General features: G+C 47.1%; 1 protein-coding gene across 9 annotated transcripts in view; it reads right to left on the bottom strand.

The window, feature by feature from the left end:
- The window catches only part of PRR5L (proline rich 5 like), a 126,911-nt gene that overhangs the window by 51,440 nt on the left and 58,267 nt on the right, over positions 1 to 17,204 (bottom strand). For 4 of the 9 annotated variants that reach the window (XM_082410556.1, XM_082410560.1, XM_082410555.1 and 1 more), the window contains exon 2: positions 863 to 1,150. In XM_082410556.1, coding sequence (XP_082266682.1) covers positions 863 to 1,026 — 164 coding nt within the window. In that variant the 5' untranslated portion in view covers positions 1,027 to 1,150. Of the gene's footprint in view, positions 1 to 862; positions 1,151 to 10,640; positions 16,329 to 17,204 lie in introns of all 9 variants that reach the window. The other 5 variants (XM_082410559.1, XM_082410558.1, XM_082410557.1 and 2 more) reach the window with 3 other exon arrangements.

Raw genomic sequence — 17,204 nt, 5'->3', positions numbered from 1 at the left:
GAATTCCATAATGCTTTAAAATAATGATGCATTGATTTATCCAAAGAGGAACCACACAGATTTGAAAAACAGCTCAGAGAAGGGCGAGACATAGAACAGATTCAGTCTCTACTCAGTGCTGGGTGCACAAAAGTTCAGCTGGGCGCCTTACAAAGGCTAAGTGTCTCCTCTCCCAGCCACCTGTGGCTCCCAGGTATGGGTCACCCCTGGTTTACGCTGCTTAGTTAGCTTTTCACAGATGCTGTCTTAGCTCTCCAAATAGGTAACAGGTGACTTAAGGTTACTTATATGTTCGCACCCCCGGGTCCTCTTACAATTGGCGTGTGACTGATGGGCATGAACGGTAACTGTAAGTTCACATCCAACTGTCCCGGGCTGGTTAACCGACTCTGAGAGCCCAGAGGCCCCCAGTGGTCCGCTTTCCCTCTACTAAAACAAGGAAAGCTGGGGAGAGGGAGGGGGAGAGGGACAAATTAGGAGTATGGGATTCACAAACTCCTATACATAAAATAAATAAGCAACAAGGATTTACTGTATAGCACAGGGAACTATATTCAATATCTTGGAATAACCTATAATGGAACACAATCAGAAAAAAAATAACTGAATCACTATGCTGTGCACCTGAAACTAACACAACTTTGTAAATCAACTATACTTCAATAAAAAAAGAAAAAAAATATTTTTAAAAAAAGGAAAGCTAACGGATACAGTTGCTGTAAGGAAAAGCACTCTCTTCATCAATCACCCCTATACTCACGACCTTCTGGAGCTGAGATCTCAGGAGATGCTGAAGCTCAGCCAGCCGCTGGCCCTGCTCTGGTGCTGGCGGTGCCCCTCTGCCCGCCCGTGCCTCCTGTACCTGTTCCAGGCCGAGTTGGAGCTCAGCTGCAGAGCCTGGCGGGCTGCCTGGAAGCGGGGCAGGTCGCTGAGCGCCGGGGAGCTCATGAAGCGCGGTCTGGGCCTGCGGAAAGAGCCCATCTTGGGGAACTCGACAGGCAGGCTGGGGGCGAAGCCACGGGTCATAAGTCCAGGTGAGGGGACGGCTTCTCCTCTGGACCTGAAGGTTCCGACTGCCCACCCAGAGGGCTTCTCCCAGGACTGCTTTCTGGCCCTCAGGCTTTCTCAAAACCACAACGTTAGCCAACACCTGAAAAGAGAGGGCAGCTTTTGTTGAAAAACGCCTAGGCTGAGCAGACCCCATCTTGGAGGAAGTTGGCTGGGGCTTCCTGGCCAAACTATCCTAAAAACAATTCCAGGACCCCACAGCACTATCTATACCCTGCAGGGTCCCATTCACAAGTGTTTACAGGCCTCTTGTTAGTTATAACAGTGTGGTCACTTCCCAAAATGGGAAGCCAGTGACAGTGGGTTGAGGCCAGTCCTACAGAAAAGTGATTTCTAAGCTGTACTTGACTGTGGTTCCCATGCACGCTCATCAGAGTTCGGGTGCTGGCTGGGTTTCTGTAGACCCCACGATGCTGTGCGTTAAGAGATGGTTTTTTTAAAAATGGAGAACACAAGAGCTCCTTGTCCTGGCACTGAAGACCGTCCGTGACACGCCCTGACCACGGCAGCCCATGCGTATCGCTCAGTATTTCCCAAAGCGTCAGTGCCATTTCACTCAGGCTCATCTCCTCACCCCCTCTTACCTGCTGTTCATTCCATCAGAACATATTTATTGCTTACTATTTATTACCCATGTGAGCTGTGGAGCATCCAAAGATTTCTAAGACCTAGTCCCTGCCCTCCAGAGGCTCATGGTGTATGGGAAGATGACTGGTCATGTATTTGTTCACACAATAAATATTTATTGAGCACCTACTATGCTCCAGGCACTCAGGTACTGGGGATACAATGGTGGCCCTGGAGAATGTGGTCCCTGCCCCATGGAGCTTACAACTGGCCGGCAATGCTCCATGCCAGGCTGACTCCCTCCCAGGCTTTTGATTGTATCTACCGTTTCCCTTGCCCAGAACCCCCTCCCTCTTCCTCTCTGCTTGTCTAAATCAAATCTACACTGAAGGGTTGGTTGGGTTCAAGGATACTGTCTCCTGGAAACCTTTAAGGCTTCGTGGTTAATGGCAGTGACTTTGAGTGAATCTGGGTTTGAGTCTTAACAAGGCCACTCCCAAGTTGTGTGACTTTGAGCTCATTAAGTCTGAGAGTCCACACCTGTTAGCACTGCCAACTTCCCAGGACTGATGAGACAGGAAATGAGATGGTGTGACATGCCCAGCAGAACAGCAGACCCAAGGCTCTCAAGCATCAGCTGTCTCTGTTCAAGACTCACCTCTTTCTTTCCTCGGCACTTTTGAACCTGTCATTTCAGTCTTTTAATCTTTAGTGAGCCTCAAGTCCAAACTGACGACTTAAAGTGAGTTTTGAAACTGGTCAGAGTGAAGGACAGAAGGAAACCACCAAAGGTCATAGTTACTTTTTCCTTCCAAGGCTTTAAGGTTTAGCCCAGAAGTATTCTCACTGGCACCTCTCTCACCAGCTTACTCTGCTATGACCCCGAAAACAATGCTGAAAGAAGACGACTTTCCAGCCATAAATGCCAACCTTCAGGTTGGCAGGAGCAGTAAGTTTTGCAGGGCCAGCTGCAGCGTCAGGAGAAGGAGGAACCGAGGTGCCTCCTTCTAAGGAAACACGCTGCTCTGGTCAGAAGGGGAGTGAGGCTGCTAGACGGGCACTGAGGCCGTCCATCCAGAGGGTGCGGGTGCTGCTAACACTGTCTGCAGACAATGGGCACAGTGACAGTGAACTTGTAAAGCCAGGAGCCAAAAAAGCAATGACTCGGCCCACCTCTCACATTTTTTTAAAGGAAAGCAGACTTGTGTCCCATTTTCTTTTACAATCTCCTGCCCTTCGACCCATTCTCAGACTGAGCAAATAGTGACTAAACTTTACCAGTAAATGCTGGGGAAGTTGTAACAAGCCCGCTCAGTTTCAGAGGGTCTCAATACTTCCACAAGTGACCCTGGAAGGTGGAAAGATCTGTGCAAATCAATGAGTGAGGCAAGGAAGTCATACAACCCCCAGAAGCCCCTTGGGAAGCCTGAAACTAGCTAGCTTTGGGATTTGATTTGCCCGGTAAAGGTCACACTACTAAGAGAGGCTCTGTTTCACCGCCCTTCTTTAAATGGGCCTGCTAAGTGCAATTCATCTGTGTAATTACGGGCTATTAACTCCTTTTATGAGCATCCTAAACTCCAGGTGATGCAGTTGCCGCCCACTCAGGGGCACTTGTACAGGGAAGTAGAAAGGTGAGCAGAACGGATCGATCAGGTGTTCAGCTTCCGGCTTCCTGCTGAAACACCACTTCTCCAGGAGGCCGGGCGACACGGAGGATCCCAGGGTGGGCTCCTGTCCCCACCCCGGCCCCGCCCGACTTCTCAGTTAGCGCCCCCCACCAGGACTCCTGCTCCAAGCCGTGTGTGCGTCCAGCAAGACGCATGGGCAGACCCATGCCACCCTCAGATACAGACAAGCCAAAGCTGTCTGGGTCTCTACCATTCTCACTTGTGGACGGAGCCAAGAGGACGCCCCAGAGCACGCAGAGGAAGCTGCTGGGCGTGGTGGCAAGAGTGGTCTAAAGGGAAAAGCTGACACACCCTGCATCCACCTGCTACGGTGCCGGCTCCTCAGACGTGGGCTTGTCCTGACCTAGATAGGACAGATCAGAAAGTGACGAGACGGATGGGGCTTTGGTGTGAAGCCAGTCCAGGCCCCCATTTACAGGTGACAAAAGTGAGGCCCAGAGGAGCAGGGAAACATCCGATGTGTCTGAGGTAGGAGAGAGCCAGGACTGGCTAGAACTCAGGTTCCCTGACTCCCACCTAGGCCATCTGTAAACTCCTTGAAGATGGGCATGGGGACTTACCTCTGTTACCTCAAGCCTAAGCGCAGTGCTCAAGATAAAAAAGAAGGACAGGACAGCAGCTAATAAGGCACCACTGCCTGCCTGACGTGATGACAAGCACTGTCACGGTAGGGAAACTTAATCCTCATAAAACCCCATCTGAAGATCAGAGAAGTTAAGGAACCGGCCAGTTAAGTCACACAGCTAATAAGCGGCAAATCGCCGGCTGACAAATGGCCTAATTCTACAGCTCATTCCCACTTTGCCAGGCTACCAAACGCAGCCAGAAAATCAGCATCGAAGCTACCAAGTTAGTCAGGAACATCTAGTCACAAGATTTCTTATCAAAGTTCAAATCTCACGCCCAGGAGATAAGGCATAAGGAACAGGCATAAGGAACTCTAAGACCACGTTTGGTGCCGACAAGAGGAGAACGAGGAGAGAAAATGAAAAGAGAAAGCGTGACTGCCTTAGTTAGACACCCCACCCCTTACTCCCTGCGCGACCCTGGCAAGTTTCTTGACCTCTCTGAGGCTCCATTTCCCCCTGCACGACATGAGCTTGCTAGCACGACAACCTCAGGGTTGAATGAGGATAAAATGAGTACATATTTGTAAAGCACTTAGAGAGGACAGCACATGGCAAAGAGCAAATGCTTCGTAAGTGCTTGTTAAATAAATAAAATAACTTGCTGTTCTTTCTAAATCTCCAAGCAATGACAGCCGTAGACACAGAGCAACACTTCCTCTAGCTTATGGCGACCTCACAAGCATCTGGAAAATACTCCACTTGGGAGCAGGCCAGGCCTCTGACCTCCCATGGTGGTCACAGCGCATTAGGGCCTTTGGTAACTCACGATGCTATTTATTGAGGCATGATGCCTCTCAACTCCTTTCCTGCAGCGTTCTTTCCGGGCTGCAGCGGGGGCGGGTGTTGGTCACAGAGTGAAGCAAGCTAAGAATTACCAGCCCTTTGGCCCAGCAGTTCCACTTCTAAGAATGCACCCTACAGACACAGTCACATGTCCCCAAAGACTGGCAGATATGCTCATTCCTTGCAGTAACGAAAAACTGGAAACTACCGAAATATCCACCCAAAGGGGACAGGTTAAATCAAGTATGGTACCCCCTAAATGGAAGAGTTAACATACCATTAAAATTAATGCGAATGTCTGTAGTTCTGAAGGAGGAGGGGTCACTAGAAGCTTTGGAATCAGACAAACCCTGGCATCAATGCTCATTCTGCCACTCACTGACTGTATGAGGCAGAAAAACCGGCCCCCAAAGATATATTCACTTTTTAGTTCTTAGAACCTGTGACTATTACCTCGGGTGGCAAAAGGTGTGATTAGGTCAAGGACCTTGAGAGAAGCTTAGCCCGGATTATCCAGGTGGGCCCATAAATACAATGACATGTATCCTGATAAGAGGGACGCAGGAGACTGGAGACAGAAGAGGAGAAGACACAGATACACACAGAGAAGATGTGAAGATGGAGTCAGAGACTGGAGAGATACAGCCACAAGCCAAGGAATGCTGGCAGCCAACAGAGGAAGCTGAGAGAGGAAAGAAATAGATTCTCCCAATGCAGCTAGAAGTGGGTATACGGGGAAAAAGAGAAAAAGAGATTCACCCCTAGAGCCTCTGGAAGGAGTGTGACCCTGTGACACATTGATTCTGGACTTTTGACTCCAGAACTGTGAGAGAATACAGTTCTGATGTTTGAAGCCACCAAGGTTGTGGGAATTTGTTAGTGCAGCCAACAGAAAGAGAATATACTCACTCTGTGTCCCTGGACCACTCTAAACTGCAGTCTCTACCTCTAAAACATGGGAACTTGGAGAGTTGTGGTGCTGATGAGAAAGATTATCTACGAGGTGCTTGGCATGGCTCCTGGAACTATGCAGGTGCTACCACAGGTGCAGTGGAGGTTCAGAGCAAAGGGGCCGGAGCCAGGCCCCATGTCACCACTTCCAGCCAAGGCAGGCGATTTAGGATTGGTGGGGGCTGGATGAGATGATTCAAGTAAGGCTTAAAATAGTCTTGGTATGCACCAAGTGCTTGATACATGCTACCTATTGTTTATTTTTATTACTGCCACCATCACTGCTGTATTAGCCTGCTCAGTCTGCTATAACCAAATACCACAGACGGGATGGTTAAAGCAACATAAATTTATTTTCTTGCAGTTCAGGAGATACACGTTCAAGATCAAGGCATCAGCAAGGTTGGTTTCTCCTGAGGCCTCTCTCCTTGGCTTGCAGATGGCCACCTTCTCCCGGTGTCCTCACGTGGCCTTTCCTCTGTGTATGTGCATCCCCTGGTGTCTCTTTGTGTGTCCAAATCTTCTCTTCTTATGAGGACACCAGTCAGATTGGATTAGGGCCCACTCTAACAAGCTCATTTTAACTCAATCACCTCTGTAAAGGCCCCATCTCCAAATACAGTCATATTCGAAGGTACTAGGGGCTAGGTCTCAACATATGAATTTGGGGGGGACACACTTCAGCTACAACCACCACCATCATCATTGTCACCACCACAAAACCTTCTTTGCCTAAAGTCTCTGAGTTACAGAAGCCACAGCGTCTCAGTAGATATTCCCTTGTGAAGGACCGATGAGGTTAACATTTAGAAAAATGTGCTTCTAAGATGGTTTAAGGGGTTAAGTTTTGGGTGCTGGAAGCATTCACTTCAGTAATCTGGAAAGCCAGGGTCCTGTGTCCATGAAGCGTGAGGCAGTTAGAGGGTTACTGGGTGCTGTCACCGGCCTTGCTCTCCCAGGCTCACTGCACAGGGGTCTCTTTGGAAACCTCTGCACACATGATCCAGAATGTGTTTCTTGGAGAAAAAGAATGTGGTTTCTCGCCTTCTCCTCCCAGCTTCCAGGGCCAGGGCACGGGGAGGGGGGTGCAGCTTACAGGCCAGGCCAGTGGGCAGAAGGTGGTACACTCAGTGGAAAATGCAAATGAATTCTACTAAGGCTCCAACACTCAACTCTGAAAAGGGAAGTAGGACCATGGCACAACTTAAAATAAAGAAGTGGGTGGCTTATAATGACTCTGAAGCTTCCAGGAAAAAGCCACTCTGAGTGTAAATAACAAAGAAGTCAAAGAAAACTGGGTACTCAGTCTGATGTGGCCGCGCAGAAAATGGAAAACAAGGAGAAACCAGTTCCCAGGGAAACTAGACAGAAAGTCCATCTGACACATCCGCCCCCCCACCCCACCCCGCCCAGGAGACCTTGCAGGCAGGAAGCCCAGCGTGGAGCTCCTTCCCTGGGACACAAACACAGAAATGAAGAGGCAACGTCCTTAAGCAGCCTCAGGATTTAGATACTGTCATTCAACTTCACCCATCCATTCTCTAACTGTGGCCAGAGAGATCTTTATAATGATGAGAGTGGAGAATGATAGCACATTCGCTGAGAGCGAAGTAAGGTGCAGGCACTTGACATGTATTATCTCGGTGTTTCTAAAATAAATTTAGGGGATCTTGTCCAAAAACCTTTAATGATATAGATTAGAACAGAAAATATCAGAGTGCACTGCATTTGGGAGAAGCGTGTATATTACACATGTACTCGTACTGAGTCTAAATGTACCAGTATTTCCTACTGTCTGTAACATTCAAAATGTTTGGAAAGCCCTGTGTGCCATCGCCATCCCCATCTTACAGAGAAGGAAATGGAGGTGCTGCTTAGGACAAGAACCCAATAGCCCAGTGCCTGTGTTGCTTACGGCCGATGTTGCTTCAATGACTTCAAAGGCTCCCCACAGGTCTTAGAATAAATCCCCAAACCCCAACCTCACACTCTCACCTCCCTTCACTCTGCACGCCAGCTCACTGACTTTCCTTCATTTCCTCTAATACCACCCACTCCTTCCTGCCCCAGGACCTTTGCACATGCTGTGCCCTCTGTGTGAAATACTTCCCACTCACTTCTCCAGGCTCAAACCTGCACACCCTTTATTGTCTAAACTTCCTTTGCTCAGAAAGGCCCTCCTTCCCCTCCCCCATGATCAGGTCACATCACCCCATAGAGTGTCCTCCTCACCTCCTTTGTTGTCATATCACAATCTACCTCAATAAATCACTACAGAATTATTTCTTATTGTTTTTATGAGGTCCATAAGGTCAGGGACTATGTCTATCTTGTTCTCAGGTGCATCCCCAGAGCTTGGTATAGTGCAGGAATTCCACAGATATTTGATGAATGAGCAAATGAACCAGCCCCCTGAGAGGTACTGTTGCTGGGAGACACAGAAACTATAAGCAAGTGTCAGCTGAGGATACTGACACCTCACATTACATACGGCTTTACTGTATGAAAACATCCTGGTATTGAAATCTGACAAACCTGGGTTCAAATCCAGCCTCTACAATTTATTAACTGGGTGACCTGGATAAATGGCTCAACCTCTCTGAATCTCAGTTTCCTCATCTGTCAAATGACTGTGATACTTCCCTCGATGTTGTTAACATTAAATGAGACAGCCCAGACCATGGCCTGGCCCATAGTAGGGGCCCCGCAAATTGTAGCTAGCATTAAAATTTGTATAGAACACTGCTCTTCACGAAGCCCTCATAGGTCCCCAAAAGGTGACACTCAGCCATGGTGTGGGGCAACAGGTACTCTCACGCCCTGCTGGAGGGACAGCAGTCTGGGGCAACTGCTATGGAGGGAAATTTGACAAGGTCTACCAAAATAACAACGGCTGTACCCTCAGACACAGCAAGTCTACTCCCAGTAATGTTATTCCAGGCATGTCAAGTGGCTTATGGAACCAGGGCTTTTACTACAGCCTTCTTCATAAAAGCAATGGGTTGGGAAGACCCTAAATGCTCAGCAACAGAGGACTGACTATGTCAACTATGGTATCCCATACTCTGGAATCTAAGAAAGAAGGGGAGAGCCAGGGATGCTCTCCAGGGGACACTCTGAGTGAAGCGTGTTGAAAAGTTAAGCATAGAATCATTTGTATATTAGGCTCCCATCTACATAAAAAAGATGAAAAAGAGTATTTGCATACTTCATTGCATGAGCATAAAGCATCTCTGAAAGGACAAACCAGGAACTGGTAACACAGGTTTTCCCCAGGAAAGGAGCTGGGTGGTAGGGATACAGAGGGGAACACTTTTCTCTATAAACCCTTTTGTACCTTTTGAATTTTGAAACATGAAGATGTATTACTTATTCAAATAAATAAGTAAAAACAACAGTGACCGCCTCCCTCCTCCTAAAGTAAAAATCAAGAGAGGTTATATGATTTGTTCAAAGTCACTCAGCTATCAGGGGGAAGTCAGGATTCAAACTTGGCTCCTGATCCCAAGCGCAGCCCTCTATCCATAACTATCCATTCACTCATTCATTCAACGCAAATTTATTTATTCAGCACACTTACTCTATGAAAGGAGCTGCCTTGTTAGGGATACATGGGCCAGAAAATAAACCCTGGTAAGAAAAGAAGATGAAAGGAAGAACCAATTTCTTTCCGTCTTTGCATCATGCATCACAAACAAGCCCAAAGGGCTGAGTCTGGAACATTCCAGAGAGTGGGCAGGACCAACCCAGGCTAAAGGAGCCAGCCATTGCTCAATCCAATCTGGTTTTTGCCATCTCAGTATAAAAGCCCAGCAGTCCCAGATCTGAATTTTCTAAGAGAAGCCCCGAATCCAGAGTTTTTAAAATGTTGAAATCACTTGATATGTAAGTATTGGCAACTAATTCACCAGGCTGACTAACACTTTGGGGGCCTCACATATAGGTTGGTGACCTTTATTTTCTCCCATCGTAGCTATGACCACCAAACCTTCTCACACCTTTTACCCAGAGCCTAATGGGGGTGTAACGTAAGCCAGCACTACCCAGCCACTGTGGCCTTGGGTAAGTCACTTCCCTTCCCTAGATCTATTGACTTCTCAGCTAATTAAGAGTTTGGCTTTGCTGATGGCCATGATAACCTCTCAGCATCACCAGCCATGCATTCAGTCCCTACCCTGTAAGCCACACGAAACTGGGTGCCTCTGACAGACTTGGAGGGGGATCAGACCCTGACACGGTGCGTACGCAGAACCAGCCCTCAGCCGATGTATCCGCTCCCACCTGCCACATCATCTAGTTGACCAGCCTCTTTACCAACCAGTTCTCTCTCTTATCTCACTCTTACCCCATCATCGATTCCTCGGTAGAGCCAAAAGCAACCCGCCACCCCGATATCACATACACACCCAGGTATACTCTTCACCAGGGAGAGCCAGCAGCACCTGGGATTTCACTAAAAGAAACACACACCAAACAGAACCCTCTAAGCCAACCTAGGAAACCAGATTTGAACTCCCCAGCCTCCGCCCATGGGATGGAAACCAAGTCAGAAGTGGGTTTTTAAGAGCAGTGGGACCATTTTGCAAATCAATTGCCTACCACGCCGATTTTACTATTGTTGTTGCTCCTAAGAATATACTAACCATCCTCAGAGGCTGGTCGTGACGGTGGGATGGTGCCGAGCCTCTACGGGCATCTATCGCCTTAGTTCATTTCCACCCTAAACCAACCCCCAGGAAGTAGGTTTTGTTATTCCCGTTTTGCAGAGGAAGAAACTGAAGCCTGGGAATTAACTTGCCCAAGGTCAGAAGACTATTAAGTGGGGCCAAAAGTCAAATCCTACCTGATTCCAGGGCCTGAACTCCCAACCCTCTGTTTTAACAACATTCCTGCCTGCCACACAGTCACCACCCATGGCTTCCCTTCTCAACCATCACCAACAGCTTCTTACCAGGTTCAGGCAGCCTGTATGCTCTGTCCCTTACAGGAAGGAAGCTTCGTTTCTTCATGGTACCTTCAAGCGAGCTGAAGTCATTGTGTTTACTTGTTCACTGTCTGACCGGCCCTGAGAGCACGTAAGTTCCTTAAAGACCTGTAAGACCTTGCTCGTCTCGTTCACTGCTGTATCCCGCTATGAGCACAGTGCTGGGCACATAAAAGGTGCCCAGTAAATAATTCTGAATGACGGGATGAAATGTGGACTTCCGAGCCAGCAGAAAGAGCAGCCCTCCCATTTCTGGGGGACCAGAAAAATGCCCTTCCTTCTGCGTGAACTGGGGTCCGCCTAAGCATTATTGGACCTGGGTCACGCGGCCACAGAGCCCTGGGTCTGCATTGCTGGCCAGTGGATCCTACAAGCACAGCAGAGGAAGGAGACTGCTGCAGAGCACAGCGCGCTTGTTGGGATTAAGGACCAAACTTCGCAACTTGGAGGAGACAAAAGACAGCCGAGAGACAGACACTCCCACAGACAAGAAAATGTTAAAGGTCAAGTTTGGACTATGGAAAAGGCTCAACAGGAAGAATGAGGCAACTTTCTCAGCACTCCGCTGGAAACCAAGCACAGACAGAAGAGTCTGGGAGTCTGAATTTGTGCAAGAGTAAATATCGGCACACACAGGATGCAAGCGCATGTTTCTCTCTGTTTCAAAGTGTTGGCTACATGTCCACAGGACTCAGAGCACTGACACTTCAGATCCATCTAGAAGTAATTATTTCATCCCATCATCATCACCACCCAGGCCTGCAAACCACAGTATAATCACCAGAAAAATCCCCTCCTGTGATACAAGTCAAGCAAAACCGTGGGGAACACCCACACATCTTATCTACTCCTCTATAAGCCCCACTTTGAGGAGGGAGTTTCTTGGAGTGCAGATTGTTTGGGTGTGGCCTATAAATGCCATCCAGAGCAATTCTGCAGTGCCTCCCAGATGATAAAACAAAAGGCTAGACACCGGCAGTAGCCGAGACCGACCGTGATGTCAGCAATTACATTGCTGACATGGAACAGACATAAATCCCTGGGGGGTGACAGAGCGGTCAAAAGCTACTGTCTGGCAGCCAACAGGAGTTTTCAGTGTGGGGAAATGTGCTCTAGATTAACATGTGCGATTTATTAAAAATTAGCTTCACTCTCCCGTTGCAGAAACAGGATGGAGTGCTTTTTCGTAAGAAAAGGAGATGAAGGGAAAGGGCACTTCTTCCTATGTCATGGGGCCAAGTGTAAACAGCACTGGATAGAGAGAGTCAGAAGCCTGAAGGGGCTCTTGGGATCTGATCATTTCAGGGAGGTCATGAGTTCGATTCAAGTTCATGCAACCACCACATGTTAGAAGGTCCGCTGTGTGCCAGGATCTAAGTAGAGGAAGCCATACGGGGCAAAGAAGAATAAAGTATCTGCCCCCAAGGGGCTCAGGGGCTCGCAGGAAATACTCAGAGGTAATGTTATAAATGCAAGTCGACACCGAGGGCTGTAACTGAAGATGGACAGTTGAGACAAGATTGATGCAGAAAGGTTAAATCACCTTCTCCAGTTACAAAGTAAAGTTAATGAAAGGTCAACCGAAAATACACGTTCTCCATTTTCTTGTCTGTTTCTCTAAAGAATATGGGCACTGGACACTGGAAAGGAAATTTGGGGAAGGAAAAGCAAGCTTTCATAGGTAAAGCTCAACGAGTATCCTTTTTTTTTTTCATCTGTGACAGGAAAGGATGGGACAAAATATCGCATTTTAATAAATAGCTAGCGAGCATCCACTACCCAGGATGCAGAGATAAGCCAGACGTTGTCCTACCAGTAATAAAGAAAAGAGAAAAAAGGAACAGTAATCTGGTCACGATGAAAGAAAAACACAGGAAGGCCTAAAGCTGAGATGGCAAACTCAGTGCCTACAGGGGCCAAGGCAGAAAACACAGCCACGCTTAGAAGGCCAGGTGGGGACCATACCAAACTAAAGAGAACATTCAGTCTTCTTTTTGTTTTTGTAAAGAAAAGCTGAAAACCTGTGTTTATATGTCAAATATCCCAATTTTTAAATACTGGAAAAAATAATCATTTTTTTTTTCAAAACACGACTCAAACCAAACGAGACATTTCTGATGCCAAAGTTTGGCTCCCGGGCTGCCAGATTTTGACTGCAGAAAAAGACGCACAGCTCCTAACTGCCAGCGCCAGAGGAATAATGAGGGAAAAGTATGGAGGTCACTTAGGCAGACCTGTGGGAAGATGAATCCAGTCCTGGGAAAAATAAATAAAGTAATTGAACAAATAAAATAAAACTCCAGGGGCCTGTGGTATAACACTCAACACTGACGTCTGCACAGCACTTTATACAGTCAGCCTTACATATCTGCGGGTTCTGAGCCCTTGGGTACAGAGGGCCGAATGTAAAGAACTTTAGCATCCTTGGATTTTGGTATAGGGAAGGGGGGAGAGGTCCTGGAACCAGTGCCCTGCAGATACTGAGGGATGACTGTGGTTTCTAAAGCTCATTTTCATGTCATCTCAGTTGATCTTCCCAACAACCCTCGGAAGTAGGCATCATTATGACCTCTATTTTAGAAGTGAAGAGTTTCTGGTTCGGAGGCCAGAGGAGCTGGCCCACAGCTATGGAAGGATAATAGCACCAGGACTCAAGTCTGGGACTAGTACTTTTCCAGAATTTAAGAGAACTCCAGACTATTGTATTTTCTAGACATCTTCCAGGTGATTCTGATGTACAACCAGGATTGATAACACTGTTGTAGGGAGAACCAACGTTCTCAACCAGGGGTGATTTTGCCTCCGTCTCCCCCTGCAGGAGACATTCAGCAATGTCTGGAGGTATTTTTTGGCTGCCATACTGGGGAGGTGTGAAGGGTACTACAGGCATCTAGCAGGTAGAGGTCAGGGATGCTGTTAAACTTCCTCCAATGCACAGGACAGCTTCCCACAAGAATTGTCCAGCCCCAAGTATCAATAGGGCCAAGGTTGAGAGACCCTGGTCCAGACTCTAATGCCTGGCTACTTAACCAGCAACCTGAGAATCAGCGGAATCAGCATCACCCGGGAGCTTGTTAGTCATTCAGGCCCCAACCCAGACCCACTGAATCAGGTTCTGTGGCTTAACAAGATCCCCGGGTGATTCGTATGCACTTGGAGAAGCACTGCTCTAGACCACAATTCCTTGGCCATCACAGAATTTTAGAAGGAACCTTCGCGGAAGACCAATCTCATTATTTTGTAGACAGGAACACTGAGCAACTGGCCCAGGGTCAGACAGCTTGCCCACAGCAGAGTCAGGATCAGACTCCAGATCTCAAATCCCTGACCTGTGTTGTCTTCAAGATGCCAGTTAGGACCCACGCGTGCCCTCTTTGAACAACTCTCCCCCCTGCAAAGTTGATTCCAACCTTTGGGGGTGTCTTGGGGGCTTTTCTGAAGCCTGAAAGGAATCGATTATCCTGTTGGTCAAGTTTTTTTTTTTTTTTGATTATCTCAGAACACTGCAAAGGATTACCATGTTCACCCACTACTTTTGCCTCCAGATATTTTACAATGAAAGTGGCCATACAGCTGCACGGTGGTGGACCCCAGCGGCCAGCAAGCTGTAGTGGAGTTCTCCAGAATGACAGTAGCAGCTGACGTGGTCTCCCCCAAAGACATCTGGGGAATGGTACTGAACCCGTTCCAGAGGAGTATTTAGAGTTCAACAGCAAGCGTAAAAGGGTTTACACGGAGGATTTACGCAGCTGAGGTCACGAGCAGGTTGTAACAGGGTTTGAGGCAGCTTAGTTCAGAATAATACAGACACACATCAGAGCCCTTGCTGGATTTTTGCCCCCAGTCCTTGGGAAGAAGAGGAAAACAAATTCCTTCACGTATTCTCCCAGGCTCAGCTTAAATGGACATATACTTTAGTTCCTGAATGGCCAAGGGAGCCCCTAAGTGTCCCCTTAATCCTAGTATTTGCTAGAAACCTAACTGCTGTCACAGATGCCTTCAACAAAACACAGAACTCGTCCTGTGTCCAAAAGAACCAGCAAAGTTGAAGGAAGTTCTGTAAGAAATGAGAGAAGCAAGAAACTGGAGGTGTTGCTGGTGTTTGGCGATCATCTAAAGTGAAAGCAGAACATTGATGAGTGCCTGAGAGAAATCTCATATTTACACCCTAAAATTGAGGTGAGGGAAAGAGAATGAAAGCTTAGAGGGAAATACACGCTTTTTGTACCATATGATTATATGCAAAATAAATTGTACAACTAATTATGAGAGGCTGTTTGGGCAGTGGCAGGGGTAGATGTTGACCTGGCTTTTCCATAGGCCATGGTCAAGAGGGAGAGAGATCTTTTGGTGCGTTCCACTGCTCTCCAGAACCCTTCTGGGCACAGTTCACCGTAAGCACAGCAGGGCTGGGAAGAGGGGGGGGCGAGTGAGGCATCTCTCTCAGGGCCATGCTCTTGATGCCTCGCTCGCCTCACCTTAGTCCCAGCCCCAAAGCACACGCACCACCCACTTTGATAAAGAACACTCATATTTTTGACTCAGAGCTTCCACACAGAGTAAAGGTGGCTGATTTTCATTCTAAGCCTAACTTTTTACTACAGAAAAAAAATAAGCGAGCCATACTCCACCCTGAAAGCCTAACATAGGTGTCTCTACATTTCTGACAAAGAACTCGGTTAACTGACTCGCTCTCCAGCCAGCCAGAGCCGGCTGAACCTGGCTATGAGCTTCTGCTTTTTAACCAAGCCAGTATATAATAATATCATTTATTATCCTCTTACAGAAATGTAATATTTTTTAAAGGGAGGAGGCAGAGAATGTCCTCCACACATTTGAAGAATATATAAAAAGCCCCCAAACTTCCAGAATATGTTAAAGCTGCAACTATCAGAGGGCCAAAAAAAAAAAGAGAAAGAAAGAAAAAAAGTCAGCTTAAATTTAATAGACTGTTTAAATTCCTAGTTGATGGTAATTAGAGAGCCAGCAGTATTTCTTTAAACGGCTACTAGACAGAGCTTAATCCAATTTAGATAATCACTAACCTTTGCTTTTTTTTTTTTTCTTCCTCTTTCTCTCTCTCTCGCCTCTAAATGAAATCCAAGGATTGATCTACAAAGGCCATAAACTGGCAAAACATAAGAAAAGAATAAAGAGAGAGATTGGGCGACTGTTACCTCAAAGAGCCAAGTCCAATTAAAATGGAAACAGGTCTCACGGACTCCCTAATTTACATCAACTATAACCTGGGGTTTCCAACAAGTCCTCTTCACAACAGAAGCCATGCCAAGGGAGGTGGCAGTACTTCCTCCCCCATTTTCCCCTCTCAGCACCTTGTCGGGCAGGCTAATTGCCAGGTCTTGCCCAGCAATGTGACAGCCATCCCCAGCCAGACCAATGCCAATAATTCTTAAATTCACAATACCTTCTGGGCCTCTCTCCTTCTTCCATGGGATAACTACTGTCAGAATTATCCAGACTGTCCCTTCAGTTCCTCCATTGTTCACCCAACTCCTGTGCCCTCATTTTAGTGCTACCACACTGCTCTGATCCAGAAACTTCCAGAAATTTCCATGTGAACAAGTAGGACCTTCTTGAGTACTTGGGACCCTGGGTTCTTCATGGAAGGCCTTCAAGGGTAGATATCAAAATGAACTAGAAAGAACAAGGGGCTTTAGTTAATAGCTGTGTGACATCAGGAAAGTAATTAACCTCTCTGAGCCTTCATTTTCACATCTTAAAATAGAGAAAAGAATAGCTACCGGCACAGTTGTTGGAAGGTTCAGATAACATTACCATGGCTGGACCTGGCTCACAGTTACGGCCCAGTAAATAAGTTGGCTCATTTAACTGTACAAGTTTCAAGGTAAACCTTGCCTTGGATCTCCAGCCCCTGACAAAAGCGTAAATAACTCAAGTTCACCTCTGATGCCCCATTATTGCCTTGCATCGTCTATGCTCCCAACCTCCTTCTTAGCTCCAAAGGGGAATCTTCCCTTGTAAAACAGTACCTTCTGCTTAACAGGGTACCACCGTCTCTGTTCCAAAATTACTAACCTCATACCCCATACGAAGCCCACAAAATATTTTATTCCCAACTTTCAGCAACTGAAATATTAATTCCCACTGACTTGTTCACAAATGATACTTTCTATAAGCATTGCTTTTAGCAAGCATTTACATTTTGCACATACAGAGGCAACTCTAGGGAATAAACTTTCAATGATGAACGCTAAACACAGTAGGGATCTTTCATAGGGCCTCACACTCTATTTCTCAAATCAATTCTGTATTGGTCTAGCTCTGCAAAAAAAGGTGAACATGAAAAAGGCTACAATTCAAGAAAGATTTCAGTATATTTTACCTTGTACAAGGGCAATACAAAAGGAATGACCACAGCGGACTATATACATGCACACCTACAAATTCCCTAAGACAGAGAAATCATTAAGAAATCCACAGGGCTTCCCTGGTGGTGCAGTGGTTGAGAATCCGCCTGCCAATGCAGGGGACACGGGTTCGAGCCCTGGT

Source organism: Balaenoptera physalus (genome assembly GCF_965194825.1).
Source record: "Balaenoptera physalus genome assembly, chromosome: 10".
Classification (NCBI taxonomy): Eukaryota; Metazoa; Chordata; class Mammalia; order Artiodactyla; family Balaenopteridae; genus Balaenoptera; species Balaenoptera physalus.
This window is presented reverse-complemented; position numbering and strand designations above follow the sequence as displayed.